Raw genomic sequence first — 16644 nt, forward strand, 5'->3', positions numbered from 1 at the left:
TGTATCGACCTAAAAGGAGAGTATGTTGAAAAATAAAACCGACTTTTGCCAAAAAAACGTCTCCGTGTTTCATTTTTCAGGGACTTATCAGACTGCCTAGTACTACGTATCTACAACACTGGATACCTTCCTTCCATTTCAGAAACCGACCACCACTGAAGCTAAGTAAAGAGACTGGTGATAGAACTCAAACATGTGGTGATTGAGTCGAACTCCCCTCTCTGGACAGGCCTTATCTAGAGGTCTAAAACAGCTGAGGGAAGTTCTATCAATATTTTTTTCTGAGAAATGTCATGAACAAATCTTCGAATATCCCTTCAAAGCTCCTAATTGCACTTTAATTCTGTCCGCTGTTTCATAGGTCATATATAACTAAAAGCTATTATTAAATTATATCATACGATTATTTTAAGTGCAAATCTTTTATTATGAATTACTTTTACTCGTTTTTTTATTTTATATTTAACATATATTGAGGATTATTTCTTCAAAAACAAAAATGAGTTTTCACTCACATCTGAAACGCTATCTTCACATCTTCCTTCTTATTGTTCTTTCCTGCATAACTTTTGCAAATAGAAACTGCCAAATTCGCCATTTTTGCTCGTATTGACTTATCACAATATAAAATGTTTTGAATGGAGAAATTCGACGAAATTTTTACAAACTTGTACTAAAACAATACAAACGTTAACATATTCGGATGCTACAATCGCAGATACACAATATTTGTCTATCTATCTATATATATATACCATTTTTGTAATTCAAGATGTCGGCCTTCCCCTCTAACAATATCAACCCCGCAACGAGAGGTCTAGTCCCTACCTATTCCTATATCAATGGGGAGCGAGGCTAAAGTACTTTAGTCATTCTCTCGTGGAACTAAAATTAAACCATTGAGCATGTGCGCATGCGCGTAAATTGTCTTTAGGTCCATTAGTTAAAAACTTCAACTTTAGTCTTACTTTTCAGCCGGTGGACCTAGTCCTGAAAGTTAATTCGCAGCTTTCGGCATTTCACAGACATTGCGTTTCGGTAATTGATGAAATTAGAGAATGTTAAAAATCATGTATCTCCGGGGTTACAATTACATATTTATTTACCTCTCGAATATTAAATGTTTATTATATAATTATTCTTATGATTCACAATTCACATTTTAAAGCTATTTTTCCACAGTATCGTAATAAAAAAGTCAGAAAATATTGAAAACCTCGTATCTGTAGGCAAATCAGAATAAAGATTTAATAAATATATAATTTAAGAGATAATAGAGACTTCATGGTTATATGATTCAAATATTTACAAAAATATTTTTCTTATCACAAAGAATATTGAAATTCTCTCAAATCTCTTTTGCAACTTTAAGTTCTTGCACTGTTTTATAAAAAAATGTTTAGATTTATGCTCATAGGCTTCTGTGATACTGTGGAAAAATAGATTTAAAATGAACCTAAGACCATTAAAAAATGTTTGTTGACTTTAGATTATAACTTAAATTTTAAGAAAACGTTAGAAATTTACACGATTTTTGCAATATCTATATAAAAAATACACAAATTGGCTTCATACTAGGTGAATATTATAAAGAATTTGGAAAGCATTCAACTCTTTAAGAAGAAAAATGTTTAGCTCTGACATAATTAAAATTAAGAGAACTTAATCATTTATTAAAAAACAGGTGGAACTAATCTTTTGACCGGTAGTGTATATTATTAATTGTAATACTTTAAATTTGGTTTTAAAATATTAAAAATCAATAAATATAAGATATGTATATCAGTTGCAGATTTGATTAATTAATGCAATTAGAAGCTGATATACGTATATATTTTTACTGATTTATATGGTTTTAAAGCCAATATTGAAGCTATCATATAGTTTTAAAAAAGTTCTATGATACTTTCAAGAACTTAAATGTTTATAAGTAGTGGCATTATTTGCGAGACAAAAGATTGATTTTATAAAAATGTGAAAAATGTTTATTCATAGCTTTTGTTAAAAATTGTTTTATTTGTACGATTTAAATGACACGGTGGCTCTCTTGCGTTGAAATTAGAATCGCATAGTTTTAAAAATATAACTAAAATATAGATACAAAAATGCTGCACTAAATCATACAATTATTCAAATAATTTGGAAGAAAGCAGTTATGTAACTACTAAATATTTGAATGTAACATACACGACTGAAAATTCCTAAATAGAAACTGCAAACTGTCCTGCAACAGCACGATTCCAGGTTTTAGTCGGTATAGCTGGTTATACCTAATCAATTTTGGGAATTTCCTACTTTTATGATCTATTTATATTGTAAGGAAACTTGATGAGTAGAATGAATGGCTGCGTACGTGTGAGCCGAATATTAAAAAAATAGAATTTGCATATTATTGCAGTTAAATCTTTAAAATCTGTCAAAGAAAGATAAAGAAAATTTTAAAGATATTTAAAAAAATTATTATTTTACAAGATATTACTGAATATTAAGAAAAATTCCAGTTTATTTAAAAAATATTTAGGACTTTTAGAAATTTTCCAAGAAACTAAAAAATATTTTATGAAGTTTCGGAAATATTTTTTAGTTTTAAAATATTTTACATCTCTTCTGAGTTCTAAAATTCATAAATATCTTTTCAAAGATCTTTTTTAAATTACATTAATTTTTTATAAAATTGTCGAAAAAAATTTGTTAAGCGCATGTGAGTACAATACAATACAATAAAGTAGTTTAAGTACTTCATTTGTGTAGGAACTTCACTGCAAATTATTTCATCTTTTTTCTGAACCTTCACATTTTCTGAACGTTCGAACTTTTTTTATACATAAAATATCGGTCTCAAACTTGGGGAAATGCAAGAGCCGAAAGAAAACTACGTTAAAATACAAAGTTTAATAATAAAAGATGTACAAATAGATATTTAAACTAAACCTTATCCGACATACAACGAAGGACTCACAACGTAGGACGAACCAGCTGTCAGAGCCTCGTCTAGTGGCCGCGAGGGTTCGGATTTTCGTGTACACCGTTACCGGCTGATGCCGATGGAATTGATAGTTGAAATTTTTTTTTACATCTTTTATTATTAAACTTGATACTTTTACATAGTTTTATTTTGGCTCTTGCATTTCTCGAAGTTTGAGACCGATATTTTCTGTATACAAAAAGTTCTAACGTTGAAAAAAAATCCAGGTTCAGAAAAAAGATTAAATAATTTTCAGTGAAGTTCCTATCCAAATGAAGTACCTAAACATACTTTATTGTACTTTATTGTACATCTTGCTCAAATATTTTTAGTTCAAAAAATTAATTTCAAAATAAAAAACAAATAGAATTTTCAATTTGTATATAATAGAATTGTATAATTTTGAACGAAATAATAAGATTGTTAATCAAGAGAGATGAATTCTGAACCAATAATATAATACTAGACTTTCGAATTGTTAACAAGATTTAAAACTACCAAAGAAAAATAATCAGTTTTTCTTTATTTGGTTCGATTAATTCAGTTTGATTTTAAGCGAACATACGAGAAAAGGGGAAGTTTCTTGAAAACAGGGGAAAAAGAGGAATCCTTTAAAAAGGGGGTGAAGAGGGGCATATGGGAAAGAGTTTGAAATCTGTATTTAGATATTGTCCTTCGAAAATAAACTAAATTTGCAAAAGATAATTCTAGACGAAAGTTAATCAAGAATTACCGAAGTTTTCAGGGCGGCCTCAAAGTGGATTCCGAGCGAAAGAATATATTCAGTCGCTCGGAGTATATATCTCATTTTCTATACCTGCAGGTTTAGATCCTAAATTCAAAAGACAGTAATCCGAAGTAGACTAGGGAAACCTAGACCTTCTTGGTGTATAATGGAAAGGTTTAGGACGCAGGTTAAGAAAAAAATATGTACTTTTACAAAATCCTGCTTATTTACTATGGACCACATCGACCGAAGAATTTCCATCATCGCATGATTTAAATTTGAACCATCTATTTGTACAGTGTATACATCTCTAGCTGTTCACCTAAATTGTAAGAACCGTTTAGATGCTACAATTAAAAGTACATAAATTATCTCGTTTTTTATATGGGACCCATATAAAAGTTACTGTTTTCAGTAGATAATATCTACCCTCACAGATTCAAAATTGAGTTGAAAACTACTAGGTCGTTGCATACTAATCTCCTGTATGTACTTAAAAAATGTAGGAAAATTCCTAAGAAAAGTGAAATTTCGCTTAAACTACTTTAAGCTGTACTAAATTGTAAATTTTGAGTGGCAACACAATCCTAGATAACCAGCAAAATTGGAATTTGTAAAGAAAGCAAAAATAAATGTAAAATCGAAATCACCATTTAAAGACACAACAAAAATCCACTCACAAGCTAAAGAGTTGCTGAATGAAGCCATGAAAGTTTGATTAGAAGAAGTTATCTAGTTTCGAGAAACTAGACGTGGAAGTTGACAATCTCAAAGTGACACCCAAATAAAAATAGAGCAGGCTTGAATGCGGGCTGTGATAAATAGTATATTACGATGCACGCCAGGGAATCCAACATTTCTGGCTGTATGTGGAATAATATTTTTTTCGTCCTAGACTGAAAGAACATTTAATAAATTAATATTATTGAACATAATAGTGTTGTCGGCTGCTAGCTTGCCCTCGACTATATAATAGCTACTGCTTTAACTTTTGTGGCTCGCGGCAGCGCACCCTATAGGTCACTTTATGGAGCGCGACGCGCAGATTTTCATTTCTGCTATTAGCTGATTTCTCAGATGTAGTAGATAGAGATTTGATGCCCGCCCGACTTTTGCAAAACTGAGGCGAAGTCGAAGTTTTGGTGGTCTGTGGCGGAGATCAAAAAAACAAACACAGACTAATGAAGTAGAAAATTCAAGTTTATATCAATGTATAATATCATTAATTTTAAATGGATATTTTTTATTATTTTAATATTAAGTCACTAACAATTAAAAATTTATTACATTTTTGTCTAGCATGTATAACTTTTTTTAACTAAACGTACAGAGAGCACTAAAAAATGCAACACAAAACGAAATGATGGTCGATATGTGCAGGTTATAGAATGAGTACGAGCGCGAGTCTACCTAGCCAGCCATGAAAACATAGCAGCCAAGCAGAAGCGCGCATTAATCGACCAAGCCACAAAACTACCCTTCCCTGCTTATAACAGATCCGGGAAACACGTACTTTCGGGCATAAGGTGAAGAAAAAAGGTTTTCATTTTAAATAAAAAATATAAACTTACTCCCAAGATATTGAGACTAGAATTTGATAGATTTCGAAAATTGGCGTTTGGTAGTCATTGAAATTCAAAACAGTATGGATGGACCTTTTTAAAATTATCCGGATATCTGAACATTCAGTTCTTAACCCTAATTTCTTTCCATGTTTATTTTGGTTAGTTTTTGCATATATAAATCCCCCCTCTTCCACAATAAATTGCCAGACAGCCCTTCGTCTGAACCCCACTTTCCCCAATTATTGCGAATAACCCTCTCTTATTGAGTGGCTTATTACATTCAGGTAATACCTGATGTCCTCAATCCTGTGGAATTTTCTACGTCCCCTACCATCTGCAGTCCAATTTTTTTATTAGAAGCGCTCACATTCGCTTGAAAGTTTATTCAAGCGAGTGGCGTCAAACCTGCCGAGATCTCGATGAAATTTTTAGTTTTTAAATGTTTTTTTGTAGTTTTTTGTGTTTAGTGCTAAGTTATTGTTGTTTTTTACTCTAATTAGAAACCACAAGTGGTTGTTTAAGTTTTAAGTAAAAACACATTGGTATGCAAAGTAAATTTAATATTACGCAAATATTAAAAATATTTCTCATAATTTGTGTTATTACAAAAGAACAAGTTAGTCTTACAAGTAGCAAAGGACGATATTGCAACCGGGGATTTAATGGTTACTGTATACATTTTTAAATGTGTATTCTTTCTATAGATTACAGGGATATTAGAAAATATATATTGATCACGTTTTTTTTGTTATAGATCTATTCAAAAACGTAGTCACATTTCGCATTGTCGACGCAACAATTAATTTGCCTACTTTTGACATGAGCCACAGCGGAGACATTTACTTTGAGTTCAAGACTACAGTAGAAAATGCAGTTATCATTCATAGTAAAGGTCCAACAGATTATATCAAAGTTGCGATTAACGGTGGAAATCAAATTAACTTCCAGTACCAAGCTGGTGGAGGCCCGTTGGCAGTTACTGTCCAGACATCCTACAGATTAGCGGACAATCGTTGGCACTCTGTTTCGGTTGAACGAAATCGCAAAGAAGCGAGAATTGTTCTTGATGGAGCTTTGAAAAACGAAGTTAGAGAACCACCAGGTCCAGTTCGCGCTCTTCACTTAACATCCGACCTGGTTATAGGTGCCACGACTGACTACCGAGATGGATTTGTAGGGTGTGTTCGAGCGCTCTTGCTGAATGGCCAACTACAGGATTTGCGAAGTTACGCAAGACGAGGATTGTATGGAGTGAGCGAGAGCTGCGTTGGAAGATGTGAAAGCAATCCTTGTTTAAACAATGGAACTTGTCACGAAAGATATGATGGATATACGTGCGATTGTCGTTGGACAGCGTTCAAAGGGCCGATTTGCGCTGATGGTGGGTTGAATTATTTAAAAATGATTGTTAATGAATAAAATGTATAGAAGTATATTATACGTTAGAACGTGTCGCAGAAATTTTTTTTTATTTTCAGTATTAAGGGATTTAAAACATTGATTTTTAATTTGAAAATATATTCCCATAAATTCAAAGACAGCAAATTGATTGTGAGTTCTTGCGTACATGTTTTTTACATGTACAGTAATAAATCAATTACAAATTTTTGTAACTTTCCTTAGCGACCTTGAAATCTCAGAGATAAGCAATTTATTAATGGACTTCTCCCGGTGTAAGTAATTTAGCTACGCGATTATCTGCTGTTGGAAAATATAATGTCAAATAAAGAATGCAGAAATATTGATAAATAGAATTAACAAATCCGTGTCAATACTATCGTGCTACAGAAACCTTATAGAAGCCTTATATAAACAGATATTTCGGGTTCTAATCGTGTACAAAACTACGAATTTTGCCGACGCTTCATGAACATTGTAGTTCGCTTCTTCAGGGCTAGCCTGAAACTGAGGTATCAAGTCATGTTGTTCTTATGTGTACTATCTAAGGTGCCTGTGATTGGCCAGATTAACCCATCGTGTGGACTGGTCGATCCTGATTAGCTAATCAAGTCTTTAAAAGAAAGCCGGGAGGACGGTAAGATAAATCGGATTGGCATTATATCCATTGTCCCTATTGATGTTATTAGGATGTTTTAAGATTTCGATTGTAACATACATAGGATCCTATATAGAATTCCTGTATTAGGAATGACAGATTCCTGTATTAGACCATAGCCAGATGTGCAGTAGTATTCTATAGCACCTACGGCTGCGCAGAAGTGTTTTGGTCCTCCAGGAGCACCTGGAGACATGCGTACTATTAGTTACCATTAGGTTACATCTGATACGTACCATTCGGTATTATTAGGTACTTTATTAGGGATGGTCCTATACAAGAACCTAGGAAGGATCCTGTATAGGACCCTATGTCATTTCCTAAAGGTGGCACCTATAGCTGAAACATGTAGAATCCTATGTATCATCCTATATAGGATCCTATAAATGAACCTATATAGGAATTTTCAGTAGGTACGCGAAATGTTTTAGCCTGACTTTACTCTCATGTTCCTTTATACTTTGGCTTACCGCTCTCCCGGTTTCTCCAATATAGACATTGCCACAAGAACAAGGGGTTTTATATACTCCTGAATCAGTAAGGGGTGCCTTTTTATCTTTGGGGTTATTTAGTAGTTGTTCTTTTAACGCAGGTGGTTTAAATATTGGTTGGATGTTGTGCTTGTTGACAATTCTTCCTATTTGTTCTCTGACACCTTGAATGTAGGGTAGGGTGGTGGTCGTTTTTCTCTCTTTCTTTCGTAGGTTATGTTGACTTGGTTTTGAGTGCATTTTCATATTGCTTTATCAATTTGTGTAATCATGCTGTACTAGGATTTGTTCAACGTTTTGTTATTTTTTTGTAAGTTATCTTAATCTGTTGCGGAGACAGTTCTGTAGAAAAGGGAGTTGATGCCAGATTGTTTTTGAGATGGGTGGTGGTGGGAGGAGACATGTAGGTATCTTTTTGTATGGGTGGGTTTTCTGTAAACTTCATGTCCTCATGTGTTATCAGATCTTGTGTAAGCTAATACACCCAAGAAAAGCAATATTCTGTTTTGTTTAATTTCCATGGTTAACTGGATATTAGGATGTAATCGATTGATAAAATCGAAAAACTTATTTAGTTCATCTTTTCCATGTCGCCGGATGACAAAAGTGTCATCAACGTAACTGATTCGATTCATTGAAGATTTTAGTTTCTAGATTTCCATAAAGATGTTGGCTATAAGAGGTGAGATTGGGGATCCCATTGCTGATCTTGAGGTTTGTTCGTAGAATAGGTTATTAAAAGAAAAGTAAGTATTATTGAGACAGTGTTTTATCAGCAAGTGATGGAGTTTCCAGTAAAAGATTTATTTTTGTGGCGAGGAGGCGTGCCAGGTTGTAAGTTCGTGAGTTTATTGCCCTGACAATCGGCCTAAGTGCAATATTATTTATTTTTTATTTTTGGCACTGGGCTGCCTTTGTTTGCATTTGAGGAGGAAACATGAGCTTGGCGTGAAATGTTGGCCGTCCTACGTCGTATGCCATTCGGTTTTTTGGGTGGAAGGATATATATAGCGGATTACAAATTACTGATTCTTTTTAATTTCAGGATTTTGGAAAGAGCTACGGCAAAATGATGTCCTTTACATAAGGCTGAAATATTTTAATTGCTGAGAGGATGGTCAGAGATGTTTTTTACTGTGTCAGTCGTGTTTGCGTCACTGGATGTAATTTGTCAATTTTTTGTTTTTGAGCGAAAAGATCTCTAATCCGTTGGGATTAAAGACAAGCAAACTTGTATGTGCAGAATTTATTTGGATGTTAAGACTTAACAAAAAAAATAAATAACTGCAAATACATAACTCGATCGGAATAAAGAAATCTTAATATTACCCGCAGACAAAGGCAGCACTACAGTAATAATGAATAAAGAAGACTATAACAACAAAATAATGGACCTTCTAACTGACGATACATACAAAAAACTTAAAAAGGACCCCACAAAAACAATAGTCTGTAAAACAAATTCCTTCGCAAAGACTCTAAACTTGACAGCGAAACAATATCTAAATTAATATCTACTAATCCCATCTCTACAAGACTTTACGGGCTCCCAGAAATCCACAAAAATAACATTCCACTCAGGCCGATTGTCACGGAAATAAGCTCACCAATTTACAACCTAGCACGCTTCCTCGCTACAAAATTAATCCCCTATTATATTTGACTTTATCAAAAAGATACAACAGATTCACAATCAACCCCTAGACATCATAGTGGGTTTCGACATAGTATCTCTCTTTAGGAGAGTACCAATCTCTGATACAATTGATATTATTAAATCTTTTACAAACTTGCCTTTCGAGCTCATACCTCAGATAGAAAACTGTTTCAATAATACTTACTTCTCTTTCAAAAACCAATTCTACGAACAAAACGCAGGAGCAGAAATGGGATCCTCAATCTCACCTGTAATAGCCAACATCTTTATAGAACATCTAGAAACTAAAACCTTCAACCAATCCAAGCTTAAACTGGAAGTTTGGTTCCGTTATGTTGACGACACTTTTGTTATCTGGCGACGTGGACTAGATGAACTAAATAATTTTTCTGATTTCATCAATCGATTGCATCCTGATAATCTGTGTACCATGAAAATTGAACAAAACGGAAAATTGCCTTTCTTGGACGTATTAGTTTACAAAAGATCTGATAACACATTAGGACATGAAGCTTGCAGAAAACCCATCCATACAAACAGATGCCTACATGCCTTCTCCCACCACCACCTATCTCAAAAACAATCGGTCATCAACTCCCTTTTATACAGAAATGTCTCCGTAAAAGATAAAGATAACTTACAAAAGAATTACAAAACGTTAAACAAATCCTAGTACAGAACGATTACAGAAACAAATTGATAAAGCAATATGAAAACGTACTCAAAAACCAAGTCAACACAGCCTACGAAAGAAAGAGAGAAAAACGACCTCTTCACATCTTTTTCTGCGGAGTTATTGCCTTCTAAAGTGAGGGGTCTTGATTTTTTGCGGCGATATTAGTACATTCAATATTTCTATGTGCAACAGTGCTTCAACTAATGGATCCATTTTGCAAAATTCAGTCTCTGGTATCGGTAATCAGAGTAATCAAACTCGTCAAAATGCGCATCCATCTCAAATGAATCTCTTCGTGAGACGGCAAGCGGAACTTTTTGGCTTGTTAACTAGGATAACAGCTGAAGTAAATTATAGAAAGACGGAAATTTGAAGACTCCCAAGTTCTCAATCAGAACCTGTGCAAGCAGGAGATCGCTTTCATGATCCAAGATATCAACAAACCCCCGGATTTTAACCACTAAAGAGAGCATATCAGAGACTTGGATCTTCGATCATATAATTGAGATCGACAATCTGAGGAGGATGACAATTTTGCATCGATGGCCAGATGGAGTCTGGCCTAAAGAACAAGTTCCTATAGGGTTATGGTCGAAAGATCTCGAATCGACCCTAACGGCCAAAACACATACGGATTTAGACGATTTACTACACGACTTACAATGTCGAGAAAGACTGATGATACAACGAGGAGAACGAATTCGTTATGCGAATGATTTTATGAAGGCCAGCGGAAATACGACACAGGAAGCGAGAGACCGAAATAATCAATGGATAAAATCAGCAGCCAAATAGCAAACAAAATGATCTGCAGAAAGCTAATCCCGAACTTTATGTTCATATCACAAAAGACGGCCTAAGAACAGCAAAGGAAATAGAGTGCACTACCTGTAAAAAGAAAGGACACGCGCGGAGGCACTGCCCCTCAAAACCGGAGCAAAAACGAGAAGAGATACTCCAAAATTGAGACAGCAATAACTCGATTCAAAATTTTTTGAAGGAATCGTTGATCGTTGCGATTAACGAAATGAAATTCAAAGCTTTCATAGACACAGGAAGTTCTGACTGCACAATAAAAACATCAGTCGTTTCGAAATTTGTTCTAAAAATAGAAAATTTGACTATTGAGCTCAAAGCATTTTTTCGACGAAGATTTAGAAGCTGCCTTACTCAAGATCAACACGTGCAAATCATTCGACACGTCAGCTGTCACCACGGAAGAGGTTAGGTTACCCCCACATAGCGTAAATTTGGTGACTGCTCTTAATTCTACGGAAAAACATTCCTACCCGCTTTCAACTTGAGCAAAGAAGAGAAGATTTTACCAAAGGAGTCAACAATTTCAAGTGAAGAGCTACGAGAATCAACGACGGCGGAAACAACGTCATCGAACAAACAACCCATCAAGAAACAAAGAATCGCTTTCGGAGAAGATAAACCCCAAGAAGAAATGGAGGACTGGTTTGTTTTTTTCAATGAGAATCGCGATTATTTTTCAAAATATCTAAACGAATTAGGATGTACTAATCTTTTAGAAATGAACATCGTCGAAATACCAGGGAATAAACCGGTAAGTCTGAAACCTCATCTAGCTAGCGATTCAAACCGTAGTGAAATTAAAAAGTTTTTACAGAATTATAGATTTGTAGGCATTGTTGTTGATGCACATTACCTCATGTGAGCCCAGCTTTTCTTGTAAGACGTGAAAATAAAGAACCTAGTTTTGTTGTAGGTTACAGAAAGTTAAATAAACAAACACAAAATATGAATTTTCTACTACCAAATCTAGATTATCACCTACCTTCTGTTGGTGAATGCGAATTATTTACTAATTTAGATCTTGGGCAAGTTTATCTACAAATACCGTTATCCAAAGAAGCATGCTAAAAAAACGACAATTATAACACGGAACAAAACGTGTGAGTTCACACGAACGGTTTTTTGTCTTAAAAATGCCTCATTTTATTTTTGCAAAGTAATTCCAAAATTGTTTGGTCTCTGTTGCGCAATATTGTAACGTTCTATCTTGACGATTTTTTAATTGCTGCTAAATCTTGGCTTGTGATAAAAAAAAACTGAAATTAGTTTTTAAAGGTTTAAAAGAGCCCTCAAAATGTAAGTTTCTGACAATTAAAGTGCCGTATCTAGGTGTACCTTATCAAAATTCGGTTTAGAACCCGGTCGTCTAAGAAAAAGTCTTGTAATATGTTTTTAAGATTTTCGAAGCCATACTGGAGTCGACCGAACTTAAGCCAAAATACGCGAATATTACTTCTGTCCGCAAATGAGACGTATTGTAAAACAACCTATCTACTCGTGTGTACTGTGTTTGATGACAAAGGCAAAAAACGGAAGTCAAGCAGGAGAATTTCATCCCATTCCGCCTGGAAACCGACCTTTTGCTAGTATACACGAAGAACCTTTGTCGACAACTTCACGCAAAAATCAGTACGTTCTGGTAATAAGAGGCACCCTTATGAGATTTGTCATCATAAAAGCTGTCAAACATTTAAAGGCCGAAACAACGGTACGAGTTTTGAAAGACGTGATACTAGACGTCGAAACACCATCGGGAATTATTTCAGACAGAGATACCTACTTCACGGCTAAAGGACGAGATTGGGATCTCAGACTGAAGCAAGTACAACGAGACCTAAACGTGTCACCCAATAAAACCACCGGGAATATTCTTTTTGAATCAATTTACGGTTACATCAATCGACACGACGAAGGAGAATTAAGAAAATTAACCATTGGCGACGATAATCGATACAGTCCCCCAGAAGAAGACGTTCAAGATCAAATCCGTTTTGAATCAAAGACGCTCAAGTTCAGTACAAAGCTTATTACGACAAAAGTCGTTCAGAAAGTATAAACTTCAACGTCGGCGACATAATAATGATGCAAACTCCAAAGACAGTACCAGGTGAATCTTCAAAAATGCTCGCAAAATTTAAATCGCTCTTTGTAACTAGAATCTTACCAGGAGATACTTATGGAGTTGCTACTTTACGCAAGGATGGCCGAGGCAGAAGATACGCATCGAATGCTCACGTCACTCAACTCAGATTTTGGCGACAAGCTGAATCGGAGGATTAAATTAATCTCGATTGTGATTTAAATTCATCAGACGAAGAGGAGAACGTGCATTTAGATAAATAGAAAGAATTGATTAACGACGGTATAGAAGAAACCAGGGATCAATCGAATTCCGCTGAAAACAAAAGTACGTCAAGGCCCAAAAGAACAATTAAGGCTTCAAAACACTTTGGTATGGACGATTAAAATTATACTTATTTCTTGCGTTTCATATTTCAAAGTTTAAGTTATTGCTTTCTGATATACTTTCGTCAAATATACAGTTTCAACTATTTTGTATACGGAAAAGATTTTCATTCTGATTGTAATCTGTTTCACTAGACAGTTGGGAGTCACTAACTAACGGAGTCAGTGCGTTCGAGCGAGCTGAACCGCAAACATCGTCTGCAATTCAATATGTAATAAGCTAGTTATTTAGTTAAATCGGATCGTTTAACGTCATTGACGTCCCTTTTAAGTTGTATCCAACAACGAAATGTTCGCAAAATTCGTAGTTTTGTACACGATTGGAACCCGAAATATTTCTATTTATCCAAATGAATCATAGTGAAAGCATTAAATGTACTTATGCCTTATACTTATGATATTGTCGTTTAGGTTATATTTGTCATTGCCAAGAATGAGTAGTTGGAACTGATGTTTCTACTGAAATGAGCTAAGAAATTTCTTTTCTCTGAAACAAAAAAAAAACGGCATTTTTATATTAAAGGATCTTAATAGGTAAACATCATAGGTTATATTTTTAAGCAAGAAAAGGAATCGAATGTAATAATAATTACTATGACTTGATTTTGTTTACAGAAATCGGTGTTAACTTGCGACAAAACCAGATGATAAAATATGACTTCATGGGCAGTTGGCGTTCGACGATATCTGAAAAAATTCGAGTAGGCTTTACAACCACGAATCCAAAAGGAATTCTTCTAGGATTGTTTTCTAACATCTCAGGCGAATATATGACTATCTCTGTTTCTAACAGCGGTCATCTTCGTGTAATATTTGATTTCGGGTTCGAAAGGCAAGAAGTAATATTTCGTGGCAAGCACTTTGGTCTTGGACAGTATCATGATGTACGAATAGGAAGAAAAAATTCAGGAGCCACTTTAGTAATGCAAGCTGACAACTATGAAACAAAAGAATTTAACTTCAATATTAAACAGTCAGCCGATGCTCAATTCAACAATATTCAGTATCTGTACATAGGTAAAAATGAGTCCATGAGTGAAGGATTTACCGGTTGCGTTTCAAGAGTGGAATTCGACGATATCTATCCCCTAAAGCTGCTGTTTCAAGAAAACGGCCCTGTTAATGTCAGATCTATTCCCGGTGATCTTCCTGAAGATTTTTGTGGAGTGGAACCAATTACTCATCCTCCCAATATTGTTGAGACTCGCCCACCTCCAGACGTTGATGAAGACAAGGTCAGGGCTGCTTATAATGAAACCGATACTGCAATTTTAGGTAGCGTTTTGGCGTTACTTTTCATACTATTCGCAATAATGGTGGCACTTATTGGTAGATATATGTCACAACACAAAGGTGAATATCTAACACAGGAAGATAAGGGTGCAGAAATCGCGCTGGATCCCGATTCAGCCGTAGTTCATTCTGCAACGGGTCATCAAGTGCAAAAGAAGAAAGAGTGGTTCATTTAGATGAAAATAAGTATGAGTAAAGAACGGATTAAACCATATTTTTTTTACATGAAAATTTCTTCGACCTTGGAAGTCAGAAATCCTTGGGTAAACGTCCCTTTTATTATGGTCTGATTTTCATTATAATTTAAAAATATTTGTAATTTACTTTTCATTAGCAGATACAAATATATCTTTAACAAAAAAAGTAATAAATGCAGCTAATTAGAAATCATTTTCTTAAAGTGAAAATTAGTCTTAAGTAAGAAAATCTAAGCCAGTAAAAAAATTCATTTCTACGTTAAAGTGTTACTTTTTTAGTTTAGATTGAAAAAAATGGCTGCAGTTTCAGTTTTTTACAAATATTTGTGGTGTTTGTCTACAGTCAACTTCGCCATTGCGATTCTTTCCAAGGGATTTAAATGAATTAATTTATCTGTTTTTCATAATTAAGAGTTAACCATAAATACTTGCTAAAATCATAGTTCTAAAATAATTTTTTTGCTCAACTCCAGTTTTGTTCGAAAAAATAAGGAAAAGGCAATTTTTTGGTAATCTACGATTTAAATGTGATTATATGTTATTATTAATTCCGCGTTTTCGTATCTTGTTCAGAATTTAGGTTTTGTCTTATATCATTCTATATACGAGGTACATTATATTCATTTCAATTTTAAACTTTGAAAAAAGTTAAATAATGTGTATTAATAAAAACCGTTGATTCTGAATTTTTAACTACCACAGCGTTAATTTCTAAATTTGAAGAAGAAAATTAATTTTTTTGTAGTCCCTTTCAGAAGGTGTACTTGTTACCTTATTCCAAGATATAAAGGGAACATCTGTGTACATTTAAGCCTAGAACCGGTGTAGCTTTTGAAGGAGTAGCATCGAAACGACCCTAGGCAGTTATTCTTTGGGAACCCATAAGAGTGCCTTAGCGTCAATCAACTTTAAAGATAATGTCTGATTTATTTTTCTTTACATATGAACAAGATACTAACACGCGGAATTACTTTTAGCATTTCATGCGTTTAAATCAGGGATGGCCAACAAAATAGCTAGGTACCAAAATTTATCACTCGTCAATCCCCTCTCTTACCTTCTTCGGGAGAGAGCGAACTAGCGAGTAGGGAAAAGGCACAAATTAAAAAAAACTGCCGTTTTCCCTTGTTAACTCAATTGCGAACTTCATGGTTTTACACACAAGTATGTCAAGAATTTAAAGACAGAATTATGTTCGCTTTTCAAATGTTTCTTGAAAAATTAATTTTCCTTAGAATACTAATCTCTTGCGAAAAAAATACAAACTCTGACATGATTTGAAATGTGAAATAATGATACTTTAATAGTCCAAAATAATAGATGTCTGACCGTTTTGCATATAAAAACTGAAGGGCTTTGATTTTCGAGTTGATTTTGAAATGTGCGTTGTAACTTCGGCGCCAGTTTTTTAAAACTTTATTGTCAAGTTTTCGATTTTTTCGCATTTAATGACATTTCTTTATGTTTTTGTGTGTAGTTAAAGATCACTTACTTAAGAGACTTTCTAAGAATAAGGTTTTTTCCCTAACGCACATGTTTATTTTTATTCTCTTTTATGTAATTTTTGTCATCTTGAAACAGTATTAGCTGTAATGTTGACCGTCCAGAATGCATTTTGCATTTTCTTATATTTATTTTATTTTTTGTTAATTAATTTTTTTTGCTGAATATTAGTTTCCATTTTGGTATGCTGTGACAGATTGAAATCAAACAGAGAGTTCCATTAAACCTT

At 34.2% G+C, this 16644-nt stretch overlaps 1 protein-coding gene across 6 annotated transcripts in view; it reads left to right on the forward strand.

Annotated features, from left to right (window-relative positions):
• The window catches only part of LOC117177231 (neurexin-4), a 217714-nt gene extending 201488 nt beyond the window's left edge, over positions 1 to 16226 (forward strand). For all 6 annotated transcript variants that reach the window (XM_033367795.1, XM_033367796.1, XM_033367793.1 and 3 more), the window contains 2 exons: positions 6012 to 6638; positions 14038 to 16226. In XM_033367795.1, the coding sequence (XP_033223686.1) occupies positions 6012 to 6638; positions 14038 to 14891 (1481 nt within the window). In that variant the 3' untranslated portion in view covers positions 14892 to 16226. The remainder of the gene's footprint in view (positions 1 to 6011; positions 6639 to 14037) is intronic.
• The last annotated feature ends 418 nt before the right edge of the window (positions 16227 to 16644 follow it).

This window comes from Belonocnema kinseyi, chromosome 7 (genome assembly GCF_010883055.1).
Source record: "Belonocnema kinseyi isolate 2016_QV_RU_SX_M_011 chromosome 7, B_treatae_v1, whole genome shotgun sequence".
In the NCBI taxonomy this organism is placed as follows: Eukaryota; Metazoa; Arthropoda; class Insecta; order Hymenoptera; family Cynipidae; genus Belonocnema; species Belonocnema kinseyi.